This window comes from Prionailurus viverrinus, chromosome D3 (genome assembly GCF_022837055.1).
Source record: "Prionailurus viverrinus isolate Anna chromosome D3, UM_Priviv_1.0, whole genome shotgun sequence".
NCBI lineage: Eukaryota > Metazoa > Chordata > Mammalia > Carnivora > Felidae > Prionailurus > Prionailurus viverrinus.
In genome coordinates, this window is record NC_062572.1 from 22,623,596 (window position 1) to 22,649,736 (window position 26,141).

General features: G+C 38.4%; 1 protein-coding gene and 1 pseudogene across 17 annotated transcripts in view; both read right to left on the reverse strand.

Annotated features, from left to right (window-relative positions):
- Nucleotides 1–26,141, reverse strand: part of SFI1 (SFI1 centrin binding protein) — a 105,514-nt gene that overhangs the window by 55,080 nt on the left and 24,293 nt on the right. For 11 of the 17 annotated variants that reach the window (XR_007145680.1, XM_047826861.1, XM_047826858.1 and 8 more), the window contains exons 4-6: nt 23,985–24,056; nt 14,899–15,009; nt 10,110–10,204 (exon numbers count right to left, since the gene is read on the reverse strand). Coding sequence is in view for 16 of the 17 variants with exons in the window: in XM_047826861.1 (XP_047682817.1) it covers nt 10,110–10,204; nt 14,899–15,009; nt 23,985–24,056 (278 nt within the window). In the remaining variant the exon portion in view is untranslated. The remainder of the gene's footprint in view (nt 1–10,109; nt 10,205–14,898; nt 15,010–23,984; nt 24,057–26,141) is intronic. The other 6 variants (XM_047826866.1, XM_047826860.1, XM_047826870.1 and 3 more) reach the window with 3 other exon arrangements.
- On the reverse strand, nt 25,372–26,109 carry LOC125149295 (60S ribosomal protein L32-like; annotated as a pseudogene).

Genomic DNA, 26,141 nt, shown 5'->3' on the forward strand with positions numbered 1-26,141 from the left:
CTGTTTTTGTCTTATTTTCCCTTCCCTTCCCCTATGTTCATTTGTTTGTTTCTTAAATTCCACATATGAGTGAAATCATATTTGTCTTACTTCACTCAGCATACATAATACATTCTAGTTCCATCCACGTTGTTGCAAATGGCAAGCTTTCATTCTTTTTGATCACTAATATTCCATCGTATAAAATATACCACATCGTCTTTATCCATTCATCCATCAATGTACATTTGGGCTCTTTCCATACTCAGGCTACTATTAATAGTACTGCTATAAACATTAGGGTGCACGTACCCCTTCAAATCAGCATTTTTGTATCCTTCAGATAAATACCTAGGTAGTGTAATTGCTGAATCACAGGGTAGCTCTATTTTTGATTTTTTGAGGAACCTCCATACTGTTTTCCAAAGTGGCTGCACCAGTTTGTATTCCCACCAACAGTGCCAAAGTGTTCCCCTTTCTCTGCATCCTCGCCAACATTTGTTGTTTCCAGAGTTGTTAATTTTAGCCATTCTGATAGGTATGGGGTATTTATCTCATTGTGGTTTTGATTTGTATTTCCCTGATGATGAGTGATGTTGAGCATCTTTTCATGTGTCTGTTAGACATCTGGATGTCTTCTTTGGAAAAGTGTTCATGTCTTTTGCCCATTTCTTCCCTGGATTATTTGGTTTTTGGGGTGTTGAGTTTGAGAAGTTCTTTATAGATTTTGAATACTTACCCTTTATCCGATATTTCATTTGCAAATATCTTCTCCCATTCTGTTGGTTGCCTTTTAGTTACGTTGACTGTTTCTTTCACTGTGTAGAAGCTTTTTATCTTGATGAGGTCCCAATAGTTCAGTTTTGCTTTTGTTTCCCTTGCCTCTGGAGCTATGTCTAGTAAAAAGTTGCTGTGAATGAGGTCAAAGAGGTTGTTGCCTGTGTTCTCCTCTAGGATTTTCATGGTTTCCTGTGTTTCATTTTGGTCTTTCATCCATTTTGAGTTTATTTTTATGTATGGTGTAAAAAAGTGGTCCAGGTTCATTCTTCTGCATGTCACTCCAGTTTTCCCAACACCATTTGCTAAGGAGACTGTCTTTCTTCCATTAGATATTCTTTCCTGTTTTGTCAAAGATTAGTTTCCCATACATTTGTGGGTCCATTTCTGGGTTCTCTATTCTGTTCTACTGACCTATATGTCTGGTTTTGTGCCAGTACCATACTGTCTTGATGATAACAGCTTTGTAATATAGCATGAAGTCTGGAATTGTGATGCCTCCAGCTTTGGTTTTCTTTTTCATCATTATTTTGGCTATTTGGGGTCTTTTCTGGTTCCATAAAAATTTTAGGATTGTTTGTTCTAGCTCTGTGAAGAATACTGGTGTTATTTTGCTAGGGATTGCATTGAATGTGTAGAGTGCTTTGGGTAGTGTAGGTACTTTAACAATAACTGTTCTTCTAATCCATGAGCATGGAATGTTTTTCCATTTCTTTGTGTCTTCTTCAACTTCTTAAGCTTTCTATAGTTTTTAGCATACAGATCTTTTACCTCTTTGGTTAGGTTCACTCCTAGGTATCTTATGGGTTTTGGTGCAATTGTAAATAGAATCGATTCCTTGATTTCTCTTTCTGCTGCTTCATTATTGGCATATAAAAATGCAACTGATTTCTGTATGTTGATTTTATACTCTGTGACTTTGCTGAACTCATGTTATCAGTTCTAGGAGTTTTCTGGTGGAGTCTTTTGGGTTTTCCACATAGAGTATCATGTCATCTGCAAGAGTGCAAGTTTGACTTCTTCCTTGCCAATTTGGATGCCTTTTATTTCTTTGTGTTGTCTGATTTTTGAGGCTAGGACTTCCAGTACTATGTTGAACAACAGTGGTGAGAGTGGCCATCCCTGTCACGGTCCTGACCTTAGAGAGAAAGCTCTCAATTTTTACCCATTGAGGATGATATTAGCGGTGAGTCTTTCATATATGGTCTTTATGATGTTGAGGTATGTTCCCTCTACTCCTACTTTCTTAAGGGTTTTTATCAATAAAGTAGGCTATTTTTTGTTAAGTGCTTTTTCTGCATCTATTGAGAGGATCATGTTGTTCTTATCCTTTCTTTTATTAATGTGATGAATCATATTGATTGATTTGTGGACACTGAACCACCCCTGCAGCCCAGGAATAAATCCCACTTGATCGTGGTGAATAATTATTTTAATATATTGTTGGATTTGGTTTGCTAGCATCTTGCTGAGAATTTTTGCATCCATGTCCATTAGGGAAATTGGTCTGTAATTCTCCTTTTTAGTGAGGTCTGTCTGGTTTTGGAATCAAGGTAAAGTTGACCTCATAGAATAAGTTTGGAAGTTTTCTTTCCATTTCTATTTTTTGGAACAGCTTCAAAATAGGTATTAACTGTTCTTTAAATGTCTGGTAGAATTCCCCTGGGAAGCCATCCAGCCCTGGACTCGTTTGTTGAGAGATTTTTGATTACTGATTCAATTTCTTTCTGGTTATGGGTCTGTTCAAATTTTCTATTTCTTCCTGTTTCAGTTTTGGTAGTTTATGTTTCTAGGAATTTATCCATTTCTTCCAGATTCCCCAATTTGTTGGCATGTAATTGCTCATAATATTCGCTTATTATTGTTTGTATTTCTGTGGTGCTGGTTGTGATCTCTCCTCTTTCATTCGTGATTTTATTTATTTGGGTCCTTTCCTTTTTCTCTTTGATAAATCTGGCTGGGGGGTTATCAATTTTGTTAATTCTATCAAAGAACCAGCTCCTGGTTTTGTGGATCTGTTCTGTTGTTTGGGTTTTTTTTTTACTATATCATTGATTTCTGCTCTAATCTTTATATTTCCCATTTTCTGCTGGTTTTGGGCTTTATTTGCTGTTCTTTTTCCAGCTCCTTTAGGTATAAGGTTAGGTTGTGTATTTGAGACATTTCTTCCTTCTTTAGGAAGGCCTGGATTACTATGTATTTCCCTCTTATGACTGCCTTTGCTGCATCCCAAAGGTTTTGGACTGTCGTGTTTTCATTTTTATTGGCTTCCATGTACTTTTTAATTTCCTCTTTAATTTCCTGGTTAGCACGTTCATTCTTTAATAAGATATTCTTTAACCTCCAAGTATTTGTGGTCTTTCTATATTTTTTCTTGTGGTTGATTTCAAGTTTCATACTACTGTGGTCTGAAAATATGCATGGTATGATATCAATCTTTTTGTACTTCTTGAGGGCTGATTTTGTGACTCAGTATGTGATTTATTCTGGATAATGTTTCATGTGCACTCGAGAAGAATGGGTATTTGCTGCTTTAGGATGAAATGTTCTGAATATATCTGTTAAGTCCATACAGTCCAATTTATCATTCAAAGCCACTGTTTCTGTGTTGATTTTCTGCTGAGATGATCTGTCCATTGCTGTAAGTGGGGTGTTAAAGTCTCCTACTATTGTATTTTATTAATGAGTTTATATTTATGATTAATTGGTTTATATATTTGGGTGATTTCGAGTTGGGGGCATAAGTATTTACGATTGTTAGCTCTTCTTTAATTATGATATTATGTCCTTCAACTCGTTACAGTCTTTGTTTTAAAATCTAGTTTTTCTGATAGACGTACAGCTACTCCAGCTCTCTTCTGATGTCCATTAGCATGATAGATGGTTCTCCATCCCCCTACTTTCAATCTGCACGTGTCTTTAGGTCTAAAATGAGTCTCCTATAGGCAGCATTTAGATGGGTCTTATTTTTTTTTAATCCATTCTGGTATCCTGTCTTGATTGGAACATTTAATTCATTTACATTTAGAGTGATTATTGAAAGATATGAATTTAGTGCCATTGTGTGGCTTGTAGAGTTGATGTTTCTGGTGATGTCCTCTGGTCCTTTCTAGTCTTTGTTGCTTTTGGTCTGTTTTGTTTTGTTTTGGTGTTTTGTTTTGTTTGTTTCTCCACTCAGAGTCCCCCTTAAGATTTCTGGCAGGGCTGGTTTAGTGGTCACAAACTCCTTTAGATTTTGTTTGTCTGGGAAACTTTATCTCTCCTTCTATTTTGAATGACAGCCTTGCTGGATAAAGAATTCTTGGCTGCATATTTTTCCCACTGGGCACACTGAATATATCCCACCACTCCTTTCTGGCCTGCCATGTATTTGTGGGCAAACCTGCTGTGCACCTGATCTGTCTTCCCTTGTAGGCTAAGGACTTTTTTCCCCTTGCTGCTTTCATGATTCTTTCCCTGTCTGTGTATGTTGTGAATTTGAGTATGATATGCCTTGGTAATGGTCGGTTTTTGTTGAATCTAATGGCAGTTCTCTGTGCTTCATGGATTTTGATGTCTGTGTCCTTCCTCAGATCAGGAAAGTTTTTCAGCTATAATTTGCTCACATAAACCTTCTGCCCCTTTTTTTCTCTCTTCATCTTCTGGGACTCCTATGATACACATGTTATTCCTCTTTAATAAGTCACTGAGTTCTGTAAGTCTGGTATTGTGATTGGGGCACCTGGGTGGCTCAGTCTGACTTAAGTTCAGGTAATGATCTTGCAGTTCATGAGTTCGAGCCCCATGTTAGGCTCTGTGCTAACACCTGCTTTAGATTCTGTGTCTCCTTCTCTCTGCTCTTCCCCCACTCATGCTCTGTCTCTCTCTCAAAAATAAATAAATGACAAAAAAAAGTCTTGTATTGTGACCTTTTGCCTTTCTTTCCCTCTTTTTTCCTGCTTTATTATTTTCCATAATTTTATCTTCTGTATCACTGATTCACTGCTCTGCTTCATCCATCCTTACCATCATGGCATCCATCAGAGATTGCATCTCGGTTACAGCATTTTTAATTTCAGCCTGACTAGATTTTATTTATCTCTGCAGAAAGAGATTCTCTGGTGTCTTCTATGCTTTTTTTTTTCAACCCCAGCTAGTATTCTTATAATCATGGTTTTAAATTCTAGCTCAGATATTTTACTTATATCTGTGTTGGTTAAATTTCTGTCCATCATTTCTTCCTGTTCTTTCTTTTGGGATGAATTCCTCCATCTTGTCATTTTGGAGGAAGAAAAAAATTAATAAAAAATAAAAATTTTTAAATAAAAAACAAAGCAGAAAATCAAATAAAGGAATCTAGATCCCAGATGTGTTTGGGTCTGATTGTTGAAAGAAGCTTGATAAAAAAGAGAAAAAATAGACCAAAAAAAAAAGTTTAAATAAATAAAAAAAAAATTTTTTTAATGTTTATTTATTTTTGAGACTGAGAGAGACAGAGCATGAATGGGGGAGGGGCAGAGAGAGAGGGAGGCACAGAATCAGAAGTAGGCTCCAGGCTCTGAGCCACCAGCCCAGAGCCCGACGCGGGGCTCGAACTCACGGACCGTGAGATCGTGACCTGAGCTGAAGTCGGACGCTTAACCGACTGAGCCACCCAGGCGCCCCAATAAATTTTTAAATAAAATGGAGTAAAATAAACTAGAATAAAAAACCAAAAAATTAATTTGCTCTTTCTGTACCCAAGAAAGAGAAAGAAAAAAGCAAACAACATAAGCAGAAACAGAAGCAACAAAAACGAACAAGCCAACAGAATGAAATCTGGATGAAATTACATCCAGTTTCCCCTAGAATTGAAACTCTGCACATTATAGTCTAGATTAAGAAGGTGGAAGGGATTTGTGCTCCTATTCTGGGGGATGTGCCTGGAGAGCACATGTGGGTGGGGCTTGGTGTGATGGCTCTGTTCTCCACTTGGTGGTGCTGCTTAGCTCACTGGGATTGATCTGTGTGTGTGCTAGAGGTGAAAATGGCTTCACCCAGCTCTCTAGTCTCTGGTGCAGGAATTTCGTGCCCTCACAAACACATGATCAATCACTTCTCCTTTGTCTCAGGCAACTGTCTTCCCCCCTCCTTTACCCTGTCTGTGTCCAAGCTGTCTGCCAGCCAGGTGGCACCTCCCTTCAGAGTTTTATCTCAAATGGGGATGTGTTTCAAAATCTCATACTTCAGAGACCCCATGGCTTGGACCCATGGTGATTCTCTGGGGGAGTGTCTCATGGAGCAATGGCCAGGTATTGACTTGCCCCAGAAAACGTTTGCATGATTGGACGGTGGCAGAGACTCAGAGTTTATAGTAAATAACAACACACAACCACCACCAGGTCTTGCCGCACTCTGGTGTTTTTGTTCCAATATCAGTAAGCTTTGCAGCTCTCTGGGGTCTGCTGGATTTTTGCCCACAGGGAAGGCTATATAGCCTCTACCAAATGCTTTCCAAGTAGGGGAACTACTTTTCTCCATGTGGCACATGGACCCCTCAGATCACACTGCCTCCTCCTGGGGATTGGCCCATCTTCCTCACTGGAGCTCTGAAACTTCAAACTCTGTGCTCGACTGTTTATAGAGTCCTGGAGATATTGAAACCCTGTCCTTTCTCTTCATCAATGGTTTTGGGGAACAGATTTCTTGTCCAGTCCCCCGTGAGTGTTTTTACCCTTTCTCTCTCTCCAGCTACTTTAGGGTAGAGTGCTTTTTTGTGTGTGATCTTGATACACTGCACTTTCCTCCTTTCTCTTTCTGTCCTCTCTCCATCAAAATGGCTCCCAACCCTCAGCAGCCCCACGACTTTTCTCTCCCCCAATTCACTTCTCCACACTGCATACCTGCCAAGTTCTCTGGCTCAAATCATGCAGATTGTTGCATTAATCCTCAGATCAATTTCCTAGGTGTTCCAAATGGCTTGATGCTGATCTAGCTGTATTTCAGGGATGAGACAAGCTCAGGGTCCCCATACTACTCTGCCATCTTAACTCCTCTCCTATTTTTAACTATCTCTATAAATATAGAAAGGTATTAGAAAATCTCCAATATAGGACTAAACCCACTTTTAGATAACCTGTGGGTCAAAAAGGAAGTCATCACAGAAGTTAGAAAACATTTCTCATTGAATGAAAACAGAACTGCAAATATTAAAATCTGGGGGGGGGGGGGTGCAGTTAAAACGATGCTTAAGGGAAGCTTTATTACCATAAATGCTTGTGTTAGAAAAAAGGAAAAGCCTCAAATCAGTAATCTCAGCTTACATCTTAAGAAACTAGGGGGGGAAAAGCAAATTGAAACCAAACCTTACAGAAGTGAGGTAATAATAAAGACAGGAGCAGAAATCAAGGAACTTGAAAACAGAAAAACAGAATGAATATAAAAGCTGGTTATTTGAAAGACAGATAAAACTGATAAAGCTCTAGTCACACTAACCAAGAATAAAAGGTTAAAGATATAAATGATCAATATTAGGAATGAGAGAGGAGCTATCACTACAGACCCTGCAGACATTAACATTATAATAATGGAGTACTTCAAATGACTCTATGCCCATAAATTAAACAACATATTTAAAATGGACTAATTCCTTGAAAGACAAATTACCAAAACTGCTTCATAGGTAACCTAAATAGTCTTCCATCTACTCAAAAACTTGAATTCAAACTTCAAAATTCTCCAACAAGGAAAACTCCAGGCCCGGATGAGTTCACTAAAGAATTTTACCAATATTGAAGGAAGAAATAATACCAATTCTACAAATCCTTTTTAGAAAGTAGAAGATGAGGAAACACTTCCCAACTCATTTTATGAGGCCAGGATTACCGCTTAACTAAAACCAGACAAAGACATTACAACAAGAGAAAACTATAGACCAATATCATCATGAACATAGATGTAAAAATCTTCAATAAAACAGTTGGTAAACTGAACCCAGGAATATATAAAGAATGGCATTAATCTCAGGAATGTAAGAATGGTTCAAAATTAGAAAATTGCTCTATGTGTTTCACCATATTAAAGGACTAAAAAAGAAAAGCGTGAATCATCTCAATAGATACAGAAAAATCTTCCAACAAAATTCAATACCTCTTAATGATAAAAGTGTTCAGAAAACTAGGAATAAAAAATAACTTCCTTAATTGATAAAGGACATCTACCAAAAAAAAACCCTACAGCTAACGTCATATTTAATGGTTAAAGACTGAATGCTTTTCCCTTAAAATCAGGAACAAGGCAAGGGTGTCCACTCTCACCACTCCTATGTCATGTCTTACTGGAAGCTCTAGCCAGTGTAATAAAAATAATTTGGAAAGGAAGGAATAAAACGGTCTCTGTTCACAAACGGCTTAACTATCTACATAGAAAATCCCATAGAATCTACATTAGCACCCCCCAAAATGAAATAGGTATAAATCTAACAAAATATATACAATGTCAGTGTGAGGAAAACTGAAAAACTCTGATGAACGAAATCAATGAACTAAATAAATGGAGGGATATCCCATTATCATGGATAGGGAGACTCAATATTGTCAAGATGTCAGATCTTCCCAACTTGATCTACATACTCAGTGCAATTCCAACCAAAATCAACAAACAGATTCTAAAGTTTATAGGCGGCAAAAGACCTAGAATAGCCAACACAATATTAAAGAAGAAGAATAAAGTTGGAGGAATGACACTACCTGACTTCAAGACTTAACTATAAAGTTACAGTAGTCAAAACAAAGTGATATTGGTAAAAGAACTGACAAATACTTCAATGGAACAGAAGGTCCAGAAACAGACCCATGTAAATACAGCCAACTTATCTTTGACAAAGTAGCAGGGCATTACAATGGAGTAAAGACAGTCTTTTCAACAAATGGTGCGGAAACAATTCGATTTAAAAATGCAAAAAAAACAAAAAACAAAAAAAGAATCTAGACACAGACCTTACATTCTTCATAAACATTAACTCAAAGTGGACTACAGACCTAAATGTAAAACACAAAACTAGAAAACCCCTAGACAATAACATAGGAGAAATCTCAGATAACCTTGGGTATGATACAACACTAAAAGCATCTTCCATGAAAGAAAAATTTGATGAGCTGGACTTCATTAAAATTAAAAACTTTAAAAAATAAAAATAAAAAAAAAAAATTAAAAAAAAAAATTAAAAACTTTTGCTTTGCAAAAGACAATGTAAAGAGAATGAGGAAACAAGTCACAGACTGGGAGAAAATATTTACAAACGACACATCTGATAAAAAAAAAATTGTTATCCCAAATATACAACGAACTCTTAAAACTCAACAACAAACAATCCAATTTTAACAATGGGTGAAAGACCTTAACAGATACCTCAACAAAAATACACAAATGGCAAATAAGCATATGAAAAGATGTTCCACATCATATGTCATCAGGGAATACAAATTAAAACAAGATACCACTACACGAACCTATTAGAACGGCCAAAATCCAAAACACTGACAACACCAAATGCTGGTGAGGATGTGGAACAACAGATATTCTCATTCATTGCTGGTGGGAATGCAAAACAGTACAGACACTCTGGAAGACAGTTTGGCAGTTTCTTACAAAATTAAACATACTCTTACCATATGATCAGCAACTGCAATCCTTGGTATTTACCCAACGGAGTTGAAAACTTATATCTACACAAAAACTTGCACATGGAGATTTACAGAAGCTTTATTCATAATTGCCAAACTTTGGAAGCAACCAGGATGTCCTTCTTAGAAATGGATAAATTGTGGTACATCCAGACATTGGAATATTATTCAGCACTAAAAAGAAATGAGCTATCAAGACATAAAAGATATGGAGGAACCTTAAGTGCATATTACGAAGTAAAAGAAGCCAATCTGAAAAGGCTACATCCATACTAGATGATTTCAATTACATGACATTTTGGAAGAGGCAAAACTATGAACACAGTTAAAAGTTGCAAGGGGGAGGAGATGAACTAAATAGGCAGAGCACAGAAGATTTTCAGACCAGTGACAATATTCTGTTTGATGCCGTAATGAGATACATGTCCATAGAATGTGTAACACCAAGAGTGAACCCTGAGGTCTATGGACTTTGAGTGATAACGATGTGTGGATGCAGATTCATTGTAACAAATGTACCACCCTGGTGAGTGATGATGATAGTGGGAGAGACTATGTATGTGGGAGGAAGGGGATAAATGGGTAATCACTGTAATCTTCCTCTCAATTTTGTTATGAAGCTAACTAAAATTGCTCTAAAAAATTAAGTCTTCATTAAAAAAAATCAAATAAATGAAGGAATTTTTTTAGACATGTACTTCCTTTTCTCACCATGATTCTCAGCTCTCATGTACTTGTTCCTCATCTCTTGCCGCTGATGCACATAGGTCCTCCAGGTCTGGAACATCAGATTGTACAAGTAATATCTGAGGAGGTGAAAAAAAGCAAATGGTATTTCTTTAAACCAAAAAAACTCCTAACTCAATATACCAAATCCATTCTGTACTCAGGAGATATTAACATGGATGATTCTGATATAAAAAAGTCTTACCTATCTCTTAAGCTAAAAATTTCATTTCCCACAATCAAAGTGAAACCTATTCTCCTTAATGCAGAGTCATTCTCCTCACCACACAGAATCATTAAGGAAAAATAGGCTGGAATTATCCAAGAATAACTTCACCTTCAGCATTCGCAAAGCTGTGAATGACAGTAATATTATCACCTTAATCATCCACATTATATAAAACATTATACCTTTCCTCTGCACTAAAACATGGTCAATGACACTTTTCCTTTGTCTTTTCCTTCTCAAGACATACACTGTACCCATTAAGACTGTCAGTCCTGGGACACCTGGGTGGCTCATTTGGTGGTCTCTGACTCTTGATTTTGGTTCAGGTCATGATCTCACAATTCAGCAGACTGAGTCCCACATAGGGCTCTGCACTGACAGCTCAGAGCCTCCTTGGGATTCCCTCTCTTCTTCTCTCTCTGCCCTTTTCCTGCTCATGCCTGCATTCTCTCTCTCAAAATGAATATTTTTTTTTTTAAAAGAAAGACTGTCAGCCCTTCCATATTTTCACTATCTCATGTCCTAAGATTTGATTTTTTTTTAAAGTTTATTTATTTATTTTTTTGAGAGAGACAGAGACAGCATGAGCAGGGAGGGGCGCAGAGAGCGAGAGTGAGAGCGAGAGCGAGAGCGAGAGCGAGAGCGAGAGAGAAAATCCCAAGCAGGCTCTGTGCTGTCAGCACAGAGCTCAACGTGGGGCTTGAACTCACAAAACCTTGAGTTCATGATCTGAGCTGAAACCAAGAGTTGGACACTTAACCGAGGGAGCCACCCAGGCGCCCCGACTAAGACTTGATTTCATACTCTACCACCTTATTAGAATGATTCAACATTGTTTATATTTTATCTGAAATATCTATAAATCAGAAACTCTGACCCAAAGAACCTAAATAAAGAAGATTATGAGAGTGAATACTATTTTAAGAAGATATGATGTATAAGGTACATTAATCTTTTATTAGAAAAGGTATAATAAAAAGGGTGCCTAGGTGGCTCAGTTGGTTGAGTGTCTGACTTCAGTTCAGGTCATGACCTCATGTTTTGTGAGTTTGGGCACTGCATCTGGCTCTGTACTGACAGCTTGGAGCCTGAAGCATGCTTCAGATTCTGTGTCTCCTTCTCTCTCTACCCCTTCCCCACTCATGCTCTGTCTCTCTCTCAAAACTAAATAAACATTAAAAAAAATAAATTAAAAAAGTATAAAAATTTGTATTTAATATAATTCCCATTTTTACATTTTCCTCTACTTATCCCTTGACTAACGTCAAGATTTAGAGTTTTTTTTCCTTCCCATTTCTATTTTTTTACTGTCTGCTATTGGGCATAGATTTTCTCCCATAATCAATAAAAATTAAATCAACTTATTAGTTTAAAAAACAGAATACTCTCAGAATTAGAAATTATACAGAAGTGTCAGTGAGAAAACACTATTGAAATCATGAACATTACCAACACATAATGGTAACTTACATTAAAAAGGTGTCTGTGTGTGTGTGTGTGTGTGTGTGCCCACATGCACATGTGCTTGGGTTTAATTTAGGAATTTGATCTTACTTACTCTAAAAATATGTTGAAGCAAAACAGAATATGATTCAAAACTTTTCTCCAAATCAATGTGATATATCACATTAACAGAATAAAAGAAAAGAATTATAGGATCATCTCAGTAGACACAGAAAAAGCATTTGACAAAATTCAACAACCACTCATTATAAAGACATTTAACAAATTAGGCATAGACCAAACATATCTCAATATAATAAAGGCCAGACATGACAAGTCCACAGTTAACATCATACCCAACGGAGAAAGCCTGAGAGCTTTTCCCCTAAGATGAGGAACAAGACAAAAGTGTCCACTCTCACCACTCCTATTCAACATAGTACTGGAAGTCCTAGTCAGAGCAAGCAGTCAAGAAAAAGTAAAAGGCATCAGAATTGGAAAGAAAGCAGTAAAACTGCCTATTTGCAGTTTCTATGTATTTTATACATAGAAAATCCTAGAGACTCAGCCTCAAAACTATTATATTTAATAAATAAATTCATTAAACTTTGCAGAATACAAAATCAACACACATATCAGTAGCATTTCTGTACACTAACAGTGAATTATCTAAAAAAGAAATAAATCAATTCCACTTACAATACATCAAAACCAATAAAATACTTTGTAATAAATTTAAGCAAGGAAATGACAGATCTCTATTCTGAAAACTACAAAACATTGACAAAAGAAATCAAAAAAGACACAAAGAAATGGAAAGGTAGGGACACCTGGGTAACTCAGTCAGTTAAGTGTCTGATTCTTGATTTTGGCTCAGGTGAAAATCTCACAGTTCGTGAGACTGAACCCCATGTAGGGCTCTGCACTGACAATGCAGAGCCTACTTGGGACTCTCTCTCCCTCCTTCTCTCTCTACCTCTCCCCTTTGTGTGAATACACATGTGCACACTCTCTCTCTCAAAATAATAAACATTAAAAAAGAGAAATGTAAAGGTATCCATTCCATTCGTGGATTAAAAGAATTAATATTATTAAAATTATATTACATTATGTAATTTAATTAATTATGTAATTAAGTGTTAACTAATAAAATATTATTAAAATTATTAAAGTAATACTACCAAAAGCCATCTATAGATTCAATGTAAGCCTATCAAGATTCCAATGGCATTTTCTACAGAAGCAGAACAATCCTAAAATTTCTATGGAATCACAAAAGACTCCACATATCCAAAGCAATTCTGAGAAAGAAGAACAAAGCAGGAGGCATCACACTTCCTGATTTAAAGCTATGTTGTAAAGCTATAGTAATCAAAGCATATGGTACTGGCATGAAAACAAACAGACCAATGGAACAGAATCAAAAGCCCAGAAATAAACCCAAGTATATATGGTCAACTAATATTTGAAAAAGGAGCCAAGACTACTCAGTGGAGAAAAGACAATCTCTTCAATAAATGGTGTTGGGAAAACAGGATATTCACATGTAAAGGAATGATACCAGACACATATCTTAAACCACTCACAAAAAATTAACTTGCAGTGGATTAAAGACTTAAATATAAGATCTGAAACCATGAAACTTCTAAAGGAAAATATAGGGAAAAAGCACCTTCACATCTTAGAAATGATTTTTTTGGTATGACACCTAAAGCACAAGCAATGAAATAAACATAAACAAGTAGGACTACATCAAACTAAAAAACTTCTATACGGCAAAAAAAAAAACAATCAAGAAAGTGAAAAAGATAACCTGTGGAATGGGAAAAAATACTTGCAAACCATAATTCTGATAAAGGGTTAATATCCAAAATATATACAGAACTTATACAACTTAATAACAAACCCCCCAAATAATCTAACTTAAAAATAGGCAAAGGGGTACCTGGTTGGCTCAGTTGGTAGAGCCTGCAACTCTTGATCTTGAAGTCATGAGTCAAAGGCCTACGCTGGGCATGGAGCCCATTTTTAAAAAAATAGGCAAAGATCCTGAATAGACATTTTTCCAAAGAAGGTCTATGTAAGGCCAACAGGTTCATGAAAAGATGCTCAACATCACTAGTCATCAGGGAAATGAAAAACCACAATGAGCTATCACCTCATACTTGTTAGAATGACCATTATCAAAAAGACAAAAGATAACAAATGCTGGTGTGAATGTGGAGACTGTAAATTGCTACAGCCACTATGGAAAACAATATGGAGGATCCTAAAAAAATTAAAAGTAGAACTACCATATGATCCAGCAATTTCACTTCTGGGAATATATCTAATGTAAACAAAAACACTAACTTGCAAAGATATTTTCACCCTCATGTTCATAGCAGTATTATTTACAATAGCTAAGATATGGAAACGACCTAATTGTCCATGATGGATGAATGGATAAAGTTGTGGCCTATATATACAATGGAATAAAAAACAAAGAAATTTTGCCATTTGTGACAACAATGGATGAACCTTAAGGGCATTATATTGAATGATTAAGTCAGACAAAGACAAATACTGTATGATCTCACTTACCTGTGGAATCTAAAAACGAGCCAAAAAAACTCATAGAAAAAGATCAGATTTGTGGTTACCAGAGGTGGGGGTGGTAGAGTAAGGGGAGAAGGAATTGGAGGAAAGTAGTCAAAAGGTACAAACTTCCAATTATAAAATAGATAAGTCCTCAGGATGAAAGGTACAACATGATAACTATAGTTACCACTACTGTATGATATATGTAAAAGTTTAGAGAATAAATCCTAAGACTTTTCATTATAACTAAAAAAAGCTTGTTTCTTTTTTTTTCCATTTCTTTTTATTGTATCTTTATGAGACAATGGATGTTAACTACACTTATTGTGGTAATCATTTCACAATATATGTAAGTCAAACCTCTATGCTGTATACCTGAAACTCATACAGTTATATGTCAGTTATATCTCAATAAAACTGGGGGACAAAAAAACTTTCTCCTTTTGACCAGAAATATGCCAACAGATAACTATTTCATAATGTGAATCAGCAAAATTAAAGTAATATAACATGAAACCTGACCTATAGTGGCAGTCTGCTCGAACACAGAGTTTCCACTCTCGCTGGAAAACCCACCACTCTTCTTTCCATTCTTCAAAGACCTTCCGTAGTATTCTCTGCTCATAGTAACACCTTTGGCAATGAACAAAAATCAGAGAAAAATCCATGATGATGTGGGAGCTGGTATTTGTTCCCAAATTAGTTTCATATTGCTGTTACATTCTCATAGAAAAGCATGGCTCATTATTTGATAACACCAGAATAGAATAAAAACATATTTTCAGATCAAATATTTAGAAGTATTTAAACTAGGGAAAAAAAGTACTTAAACTAGGAAAAAAGCTAAAAATGTTATACTACAGATCTTACCAATTGAGGAGGTTAAAGTAAAATAAAAATCTGACTTTTCAAATACCATGAGTTGAAAATTATTCTTCATTTTTTTCTTCATCAGACTAAAAAAATGTTTTTATTATTATTATTTTTTTAATATTTATTTATTTTGGGGAGAGCACAACCAGGGGAGGGGCAAAGAGAGCAGGACAGATGATCCAAAGCGGGCTCTGTCAGCAGCGAGCCCTATGTGGGGCTCAAACTCACAAACCACAGGATCATGACCTAAGCCAAAGTTAGATGCTCAACTGAGCCACCCAGGTGGCCCTAAAAAATATTTTTAAAGTAGTAACTACACTTCACATTTATGTATAGAGGAGATTAAAAGTTATAAAATAAGCAAATACTTAATGTTATTCCTAGTACTTAATAAGAACAGAGCATATTAGTTTCACTGAAATCTGTCCAGGAGAGTTATAAACACAGCAGAAGATACATAGAGGCAATAAAGAGGGGACAAAGGTAATAAGAAAGAAAACAAGAGCAATGGCAGATTGTGTTGATGCTAACAGGCACTGTGGAGGTGACTGATAATTCAAGAACTCGGTGCCTGTCAGTCACTTTGAATTTCTTTTCATAGTTCTGCAGCTTATTAACATGTGCTTCCTCCTCACCACTCACAGTTTTTAAAAAACTAGCTAGCAAAAATATTCATAGGGAAATTCACTTCGCTCTTGTTCATAATAAAAGAGGATAAAAGTCAACAAATGTCCCTCAAAGGGATGGATAGGTTAAATTCAACTAACTTCACCTAGTCATTTTTTGTGAAGTGGAGCTGATACTTCACAGAAGATACTGAAATGAGATGTTCCAGAGAAGTGGTTAGGTGAAAAAATAAAGCTACCTCATAGTATGTATGACACCATTTTCTAAAGTTAATTTTTTTCATGTTTATTTATTTTTGAGAGACAGCACTAACAAATGGGGGAGGGGCAGAGAGAGAAGGAGACAGAGGATCAGGAGCAGGCTCTGCACTGACACCAGAGAGCCCAATGTGGGGCTTGAACTCACAAACCATGAGATCCTGACCCGAACCAAAATCGGACACTTAACCGACTGAGCCACTCAGGCACCTCTAAAGTTACATTTTTTTTGTATTTCCACTACTCCTATGTTAGAATGCATACAAATTTGTATATATTTACACATATATAATGTATGCACACACATACATATTTGTAGACATACATAAAAACATATACATCTATATGCATGTACTCTGCATACATAAAAATAATTATATTATACATATTAAAAGCCTGAAAACATCTCCACAATACCAAACTATTACCAGTGGTTTTCTCTCAGGAAGATTATAGAAGACTAGTGTTTCCTATTACATGTGTCTATAGTTAAAAAAAATTTTTTTTTAATGTTTGTTTATTTTGAGAGAGAGAAAGCATGACTGGGGGAAGGGCAGAGAAAGAGTTCCAAGCTCACAGCACAGAGCCTGATGCAAGGCTTAGTCTCACAAACGGTGAGATTATCACCTGAGCTGAAATCAAGAGTCGATCGCTTAACTGAGCCACCCAGGTGCCCCTGAAGAATTTTTAAACAACAACTTTGATCACAATTTTTAAAAAATTTCATGGAAAAGAACCACTTCCATGTGCACATGTACTTCCTTCCATCATCTACTACTATCCATCAACCTCCTTCTCTTCCTAAACCCCACTAAAATAACAGCACATACATTTCAAAAGGTGTAAACTCACAAAGACAAAGAGAATAGGAGCAACAATGATAGATTAGAGATGTCAACAAATTTTTTTTAATTTTTTTTTTTAATGTTTATTCATTTCTGAGACAGAAAGAGACAGAGCATGAATGGGGGAGGGGCAGAGAGAGAGGGAGACACAGAATTGGAAGCAGGCTCCAGGCTCTGAGCCATCAGCCCAGAGCCCGACGCAGGGCTCGAACCCACGAACCGTGAGATCGTGACCTGAGCCAACGTCGGATGCTCAACCGACTGAGCCACCCAGGCGCCCCAAGATGTCAACAAATTTTAAATGATAGCGCAGGCAACTGAATCAACATATCAGAGAACTGAATCAACATATCATACCATATCAGAGAAAGCCAAGAGAGTACTAAGTATCTTGTCCTGTGGGAGTCAAGAAGCAACCAGCTGGTGACACAGACCTCAGAGAGGCATGGGAACGTGAGGCATCAGGAATGAGGGAGCCCTGGGTGGAGATGAAAACACAGGATTGTTTGCAAGCCTGGGCATAAGCAGCAATTAGGCCCCTGCATCCTTTTATTCACCCAAGCAGAAACTTGGGTTTATCTCTGGAGAAGCTCAACAGAGGAACACTGGACTGCAGAATATCAGCAGAGATCTGGAGAGGGTCTTAAATGGAGAGTCCACATACTCAACAGTGAGATCCACATTCCAAGTTTATAATCACTACCACCCACCTCCAAGCCACTCCAGCCCAGAAAGAATTTGGAGGATTCCTCTCCTCTGGGGAACATGATCAACCACCTAACAGAAAAGGGTTCTGGATAGTGACAGCTGGAGGTTCCTCAGTGAAACTGTCCAGTCTCTACCTCAAAAGCCTAAAGTGAAGCCTTCAGTTTATAAGTCCTTATGCATACATAGAAAGGATTCCAAAATTAGCATTTTAGTGCCTAACTCTTAAATATGAATAGACAATGAAAGGATGTTTTGATATTTGAGGAAAGGCTCCAATATGAGACAATGACCAAAAGCACAGAGAAAAAAAGGGCTCAGAAGAAACAGACAATATAAGGAAAAATCTTAAAAACAAATAGCTACATTAACTTCAAAAGATTATGAACCTACATACAGGATGCGATTTCTTAAAAAAAAGGAATATTCAGAGAACAAAAAAGAGATGTTGGGAATTTTAAATATGACAGCAGAAATTTTTAAAAAATCCATAGATAGATAACAAAAAAGTCAATTGGCTTTATAGGCCACCATAAGGACTATGGCTTTTACTCTCGGCCAGAAGGGAAGCCATCTGAGCAGAGGAGGGACATGACTTGATTTACTCAGAATACCAGTTGTGAAAAGACTGACTGGGGCTAGGGCTGGAAATAGGAGACCAGTGAAGTTACTGCAGTCATTCAGGGGGAGATATGATGATGGCTTGGACCAGGGTGGTACTGGAAGTGCTGAAGAGAGGTGGAGTCTGGATATATCTTGAAAGTTATGTCAACACAATTTGGGCATTTGGCATTGTAAACTGGGGTATGAGAGAGAGATGTCAAAGGTGACTCCCGGGTTCCTGACCCAAGTCCCTGGAAATATGGGAGTTTCCATTAACGGAGAGGGAGAAGGCTCAGCAGAGAGGTTTGTGGGGATGCTCTAGATTTCAGGTTTGGACATAGTTAAGTTGTGACATCTGTTAGACACACAGTGGAATTGTAACATACATAGCATCTGGACAAGAGAGAGGTCTGGGCAGGGTGTATATATTTGGGAATCATCCTGAGAGTTGATGAGATTATCATAATTGTGAGGTACACAGAAGCAGCACAAAGATGTGGTACTGGGTATTTAGGTGAGGAGGAATCCACAAAAGAAAGATGGAGCAGTCAAAGAGGGAAAAGGGAAACCATGAGAGGATGGTAACCTGGAAGGTGCAAGAAGAAAGGGCTTCTCAGAGAAGGGAATGACAAACTGTCTCGCTTCCTGGTAGGCCAAGTAAGAGGAAGTTTCAGAATTTGCCACTAATTTTGGCAAATGCAATGACCTTAACAAATATAGTTTTGGTGGAGGAGTAGAATCTAAAGCCTAGTGGGATTTAAGATTTAAGGGTAGATTACAAGACATGTTGGACACACAGAGTCTGGCCAGGGGAGTTGATGTAAAGGGGAGCAAAGATACAGAGTGCTAGCTGCAGGAGGACCTACAGCCAAAGATATTTTATTTTTTTCAGGATAAGAGAAATAAAGGGTATTATATGCTGGTGCAAATGATCCAGTAGAGAGCAAAACATTGATAATGCAGAAAAGAGAAAAAAAAATTGCTAGGGTGATGGCCTTGAGTAGGCACAAAGGCAACCGAATGCAGAAGCCAAAAATTTTGCTGCAGATGAGAGCAAGGACAGGTCACTGGCCTAACAGTAGGGAAAGCAAGTTGCATGGTGATAGATGCTCACGGTGAGTGGGTGGATGTGGTGGAGGGAGCTTGTGCAAGTCTCTTCTGTTGTTTCTATCAAGAAAATAGGAAGCAAGGCCATTAGCTAAGAATGAGAAAGAAATATTGATGAATTAAATATTGTAAATAAAAATAAATAAATACTATAGGGGCGCTGGGGTGGCTCAGTTGGTTAAGTGTCCAACTCGGTTTTGGCTCAGGTCATGATCTCACAGTTTGTGACTTCAAGCCCTGTGTTGGGCTCTGCACTGACACTGCAGTGCCTGCTTGAGATTCTCTCTCTCTCCCTCTCTCTCTGCTCCTCACCCACTTGTTCTCTCTCAAAATAAATAAATAAACTTAGAAAATAAATAAATACTATAAATAGACAAGAGCATTTTACCTACTTCCCAAGTTAGCCCAAAATTTTTATTTAGATCTCCTCTTCAGAAAAATAGCTAACTACCTCATATTTATGACTACCTTATAAATGGACATATACTGCATTATTTTCACCCTACTAATTCAATGATCATTTTGATTCAGTTTATTAATGATAAAACAATGCCAGTTTATAAAAGTTAAAAAAATTTCCAAGAATATAAAGGCATTATTCTGCATTTTCTGGTATGCAATAATTCTCTAATATTCCTAAAAGTGAGGAATAAATAACATGGAAAAAGACCAAAACAATAACAAAAAAAGCAAAGATCAGTATGTAAAATTTTCCCCCAAATAACAACCCACTTGATTTAAAGAGAGATTACAACTTGAAAAAAAAAAATCACAAATTTCTAAGTCAATGGAAACACAGTATCAGAATACTAACTCTGAGATGCTTAGACAACAAATAGCATTCTCACTCTCTCTTTTTACAATTTGAGAAGGCCCAGAGCCATAACTTATCCTAGACCAAACAATTACCTAGGATCTGGGCTAGGACCAAAACTTGGGTCTCCCCAATTCCAGTCCAGTATTCTTTCCTCCATACCCTTACTATTCAAGAGCAAAGAAAGTAAAGAGTATAATAATGTGATCATTTCAAAGCAGTATGGCCAACATCTGTCACTGGCTAACCCAACATCCAGAGTCAAGCCTTTGCTTCCTTACAGGCATCCAACTGCAGAGGCTGGAAAGGTTTCTTTCCCAGCCTGCTTTGCAGCAAAAGGTAGCCAGCTTTTTTGCTGGCCAATGAGGCAGAAGCAGAATGCAGCTGAGGGCTTTCAGGAAAGTTTTGTTTTCCTGCATAAGAGACAGATCTAGCTGACACCACCCTTCCCTTACTCCTTCCTGTGTAAAATAGAACACTCATTTTGCAACTATGCAGTGTCATCTCTGAGAACAAAGGGGCAATATATTAAGAATGGTGAACTTGAAAGGTACTAAAAGCCTGAGTCTCTGATGGCATCACTGAACAGCTAAACCAACACCATCCTCCAGACTGCTTATGAGAAAAAGCAAATCCCAATTTGTTAAAGCTATTGCCAGAGTTTCTCTTATTTAGAATCAAATACATTTCTTTTTTTTTAATGTTTATTTTTTTGAAAGAGAGGGAGAGACAGCGTGAGTAGAGGGAACGGCAGAGAGAGAGGGAGACACAGAATCTGAAGTAGGGTCCACGCTCTGAGCTGTCAGCACAGAGCCCAACTCCAGGATCAAATTCTCAACCTGCGAGATCATGACCTGAGCCGAAGTCTGATGTTTAACAGACTGAGCCACCCAGGTGCCCTAAATGCATTTCTATTTTTTTTTTCAACATTTATTTATTTTTGGGACAGAGAGAGACAGAGCATGAACGGGGGAGGGGCAGAGAGAGAGGGAGACACAGAATCAGAAACAGGCTCCAGGCTCTGAGCCATCAGCCCAGAGCCTGACGCAGGGCTTGAACTCACGGACCGCAAGATCGTGACCTGGCTCAAGTCGGACGCTTAACCGACTGCGCCACCCAGGCGCCCCTAAATGCATTTCTAACTGATACAATCAGCATTTCCCAAGTATTTGGAATATAAATGAGTATTACTTGAAAAAAAAGGTTTCCAGTTAAATATGGGTCAAATATTAAGTAAAGTAAAATTAAGTAGGAAAAGAATTTGGTGAAGATAGTAGAGGGCGCAACATAGTTTTCCTGTCTCTGAATCCCTGTAAAACACACATGGCAACCATGTAGCAAAACCAAAAATTCATGTATCAGTTACAACAAAACCAGGTGACAAGGTATCGCCATAAATCCAAAATGCAAGCAGACAGGGACAAACCATCCACAGTCAAAAGACCTGCATAGTATTAATATTTCTACAGGAGGAAGAAAGAACAATGAAGGTGGCATCTAAGGAGCTGGAGAATGGGAAAACCTCCAAACACCAATAAGCAGTCACTGCAAAGTGCAGAGGCCCAATTTGAGACTAGCAGCTGAATCTGAGAGGAACTCTGTCCCCTCAGTTACCACGGCTCATGTAGAAAGAACCGAAACAGCTGGAGCAGTCCAGTGCCTATAGTCTCAGACCCAACATGCCAGGCTCCCTTTTAGGACAGAGCTTCATACTGAGAAAAAGCTGCGGGGAGTAGAATAGAAATTGAGAAGAGGGACAATCGAGAAGAGGAAAGAGAGGATCAGACCAAGTATTTTAGGAGAACTGAACCAGGATATCCTATAGAGCAAGACAGCATGATTTTTTTTAATACTACAAATGAGACAGCTCTGTGAAATCAGGAAAGTTAACTGACCTTGCCTCGCTCTAAAAGTTCAGAGAGATTAATTCCACATAAAAAGCAATGGGGCGGGGGGGGGGGGCACCTGGGTGGCTCAGTCAGTTAAGCGGCCAACTTCGGCTCAGGTCATGATCTTGCGGTCTGTGAGTTCGAGCCCCACATCGGGCTCTGTGCTGACAGCTCAGAGCCTGGAGCCTGTTTCAGATTCTGTGTCTCCCTCTCTCTGACCCTCCCCCGTTAATGCTCTGTCTCTCTCTGTCTCAAAAATAAATAAACGTTAAAAAAAAATTAAAAAAAATTTAAAAAGCAACAGGGGCCCCTGGGTGGCTCAGTCAGTTAAGCGTCCAACTCTTGGTTTCAAGCCCTGCATCAGGCTCTGTGCTCATTGTGCTGAGCCTGCTTCTGATTCTCTGTCTCCCCTTTCTGGCCCTCTCCCACTCTCATGCTCTCGTGCTCTCTCTCTCTCTCTCTCTCTCTCTCTCTCTCTCACACTCTCTTGGTCTCAAAAATAAACGTTAAAAAATAAGAAAAATAAAAAGAGCAACAAAGTATCTGAGGTCAAATCTCATGCAAGTGATTGTAAGAGAAAGGAAAAGGAGAATAACATGACTTTGGACAAAGAAAGTATGCCAGGAAGATGTGTACATAAAACAAAGCAAAAAACCAAAACCCTGTGACCTATTATGTCAGCATGAGCTAAGACTTTAAGAGAATGAATCCATACCTAGGCATATCATATTAAAACTTTGAAAAATAAGATAATGAATCTTCAAAACAGCAATCATTAGACTAACAACTTACAAATGGAAGCCATAAGACAATGAAATATCTTCAAAATGCTGGAGGAAAAACTGGCAACCTAGATTTCTCTATGGAGTGAAATATCCTTCAAAAATGAAAGTGAAATAAAAAAAGTGAAAAAAAAAAGATTTCAGAGAACACCCACAGGCCAAATTTGCTTAAAGGAGTTTGAATCAAAAAATTTCGGGGCGCCTGGGTGGCTCAGTCGGCTAAGCGTCCGACTTCAGCTCAGGTCACGATCTCACGGTTCGTGGGTTCGAGCCCCACGTCGGCTCTGTGCTGACAGCTCAGAGCCTGGAGCCTGTTTCAGATTCTGTGTCTCCCTCTCTCTCTGACCCTCCCCCATTCATGCTCTATCTCTCTCTGTCTCAAAAATGAATAAACGTTAAAAAAAATTAAAAAAAAAAAAATTTGGATGACGTTTCATATTAGTAAAGTGACAATGTCAGAAAAATGAAACGAAAGGTTGTAATAAGGGAAGAATAGAGAGGTTAAGAACCCACAACATTCCAGTTTAAAAAAAAAAAATGCTTACATCTCAACGGCTGCCAATTCTTCCTCTGGAATATACCATACACTGGCCCCTTCTCTCCAACCCCACTACCTCTTGCATGTGTCCCTGATGCTGGTGGCTCCCCCTAGCAATCCATTCTGGGTACTGCAGTTAAAGCAATTTTAACCAAAACCTGTAGCAGGGGGCAGTGGCCCATACAGAGGGAAGGTGCGGTACAGGGACATTCTCTTGACTAAAATTTCACTCCCTTTGCCAATGCAACTTTTCCCCCAGGTTCTGTCCTAGATCATGTCAATGTGGTCAGTCTCAACAGTGTCCTGAAGGAACTTGCTTATTTCTGGGCAAATACTCAGAATACCTTTTCACAGAGGGTCTTAGCTATCTTGGTTTATTTCCGATTGCTTCACACATGCATTCAAACTACTCTCTGCTAGGTCACCATTATATCAGATGCCTGCTGGACACTGGAGGGCAGCAGGAGAAGAATGTAACACAGGCCATAACAAAGGTTACACATGAGCTTAATATAAAATAAAACCTAGAACAAACTCAGAGAAGTTTGGTGTTCTGAGCTAATACTACCTGGCTTTAGAGGGAAATACTCTTCCAAAAGTTACTCGAATCCACAAATATAAGAACTTTCTGGCCACGCATCTGAAAGAAGCAAAGAAAGGATATACACATTTTAAAACTCCATTTGACTTATGTTATCAACTTTCTGGAAAGCAGAAGGAAACTAAGGTCCCAGGGGGAGAGATGCTAGCATGAGTCAAAAGGTGAATCATAGCTGATCTTGTAGCAAATAGAGCATAGGATGGGACAGACTTATAAAACCAAGATCAAGCAGTTTTTTTAAGTAGTCTCTACCTCCACTGTGGGGCTCGAATTCACAACCCTGAGATCAAGAGTTGCATGCTCTACCTACTGAGCCAGCCAGGCACCCCAAGCAGATTATTTTCAAAAAATATTTTCGGGGCGCCTGGGTGGCCCAGTCGGTTAAGCAGCCGACTTTGGCTCCGGTCATGATCTTGCGGTCCGTGAGTTCGAGCCCCGCGTCGGGCTCTGTGCTGACAGCTCGGAGCCTGGAGCCTGTTTCAGATTCTGTGTCTCCCTCTCTCTCTCTGACCCTCCCCCGTTCATGCTCTGTCTCTCTCTGTCTCAAAAATAAATAAATGTTAAAAAAAAATTAAAAAAAATTTTTTTCAATACAAAGTATTTTGTCAATGAAACTTCAGAGTTGAGGAAAAGGAAGTACATGATAATACTTTTATTCGTGTTTTTCTTATTGCCTAAAATACCTAGCAAATGCCCACTTACCTATCAAGGCTCATCTTCAATGCTTGCTCCTATGTGAAGCCTTCCTGGACCTTCCCCAAACCAAACATAGTGAATAGCTTTACACCCTCAAAACTCTGTTTCAACCCTTAGTATAATGTAAAGTTATGACACCAAATCACAGTAATGGGCTCACAGGGTACCTGTTGTTGCCTCTGGACTGTGAGCCCCCGAGAGCAGGGACCATGTCTTACAGCATCCCAAATACCCAGCACAGTACCTGGTATACACAAAAAAAGTTGGCTTGTCTTGGCCAGTTAGTCTCCAGGTTTGGCTTGGAACACTCTTTTTCCTTCTACCCTTTATCCAGCTTATTCTTACATTATCCTTTAGGACTTGACTTAAACCCCACTTCCTCTGGGAAGTTCCTGCTGGCTACACCAGTGGAACTGTTATAACCACGTGGCCCGCAGTGCCACATCCTCTTATGGCACTTATCATGCTTTGTTGTGACTTGTTTAACAGTCTGTCAAGCCCACATGATTTTAAGCTTTCATGAGGTCATGGACCAGGAATGTCTTATTCATCTTGTATGCTCAGCATCTAGCCCACCACCTGGCTAAATAGGTACCTGACAAATCTTTTTGTAGTTTTATGGTTTTATTAACCCAAATATGATGTGCACATAAGCTGTCTATTCATTTTTTTCGCCGTGCAGCCTGGCATTGGGATTGGTGACTCTGAGGGCCAGCTGGGCTGCTCTTTCCACAACGGCTTTGCAGTTCTTGGAGAAGACACTGTGAGCAATTTCTGCACAGTAAGATTTACTGTACATCAGCAGCACTTCAAGCTCCTTGACACCGTGGACTAGGAACTTCTGGGAGCCACTGGGCAGCATGTGCTTTGTTTTCTTGTTGCTCTTGTAACCAATTCTGGGCATCAAGATCTGGCCCTTGAATCTCCTGCACACCCTATTGTCAATGACTCTAGGTTTCTGCCAGTTGCGCTTAATTTTGACATACTGGTCTAACTGGTGCCAGATAAACTTCTTGGTCCTCTTTTAAATGACCTTGGGCTTCACCAGAGGTCCGAGGGCAGCTATGATGCCAACCGGAAATGGCTGTCACAGACAGCGCCAAGGAAGAGAAGGCCTGATAAATTTTTGTTAAATGAATAAATGAATGCCTTTGGTAGACCTAATCAAGAGTAGTGGAAAACACTAATTTCTCTCAGACTATGTTTAGACTTTTTCTGGAGACTCCTTATAGCTTAACACATTGTGGGGCCCAACTAGAGAATGTGAATGAAAACACAGAATGACAGATTTTAAGTCTGCAGATTCCTAAATGTCCTTTTCTCCTGAACATTCTGCCATAAAGAGCAGGCATCAAAGTCCCCATCTAAATAACTGAGATACGAAAAGAAGAATCATTCCCTCATTTTAACCAAGAAGGGAGAACAATG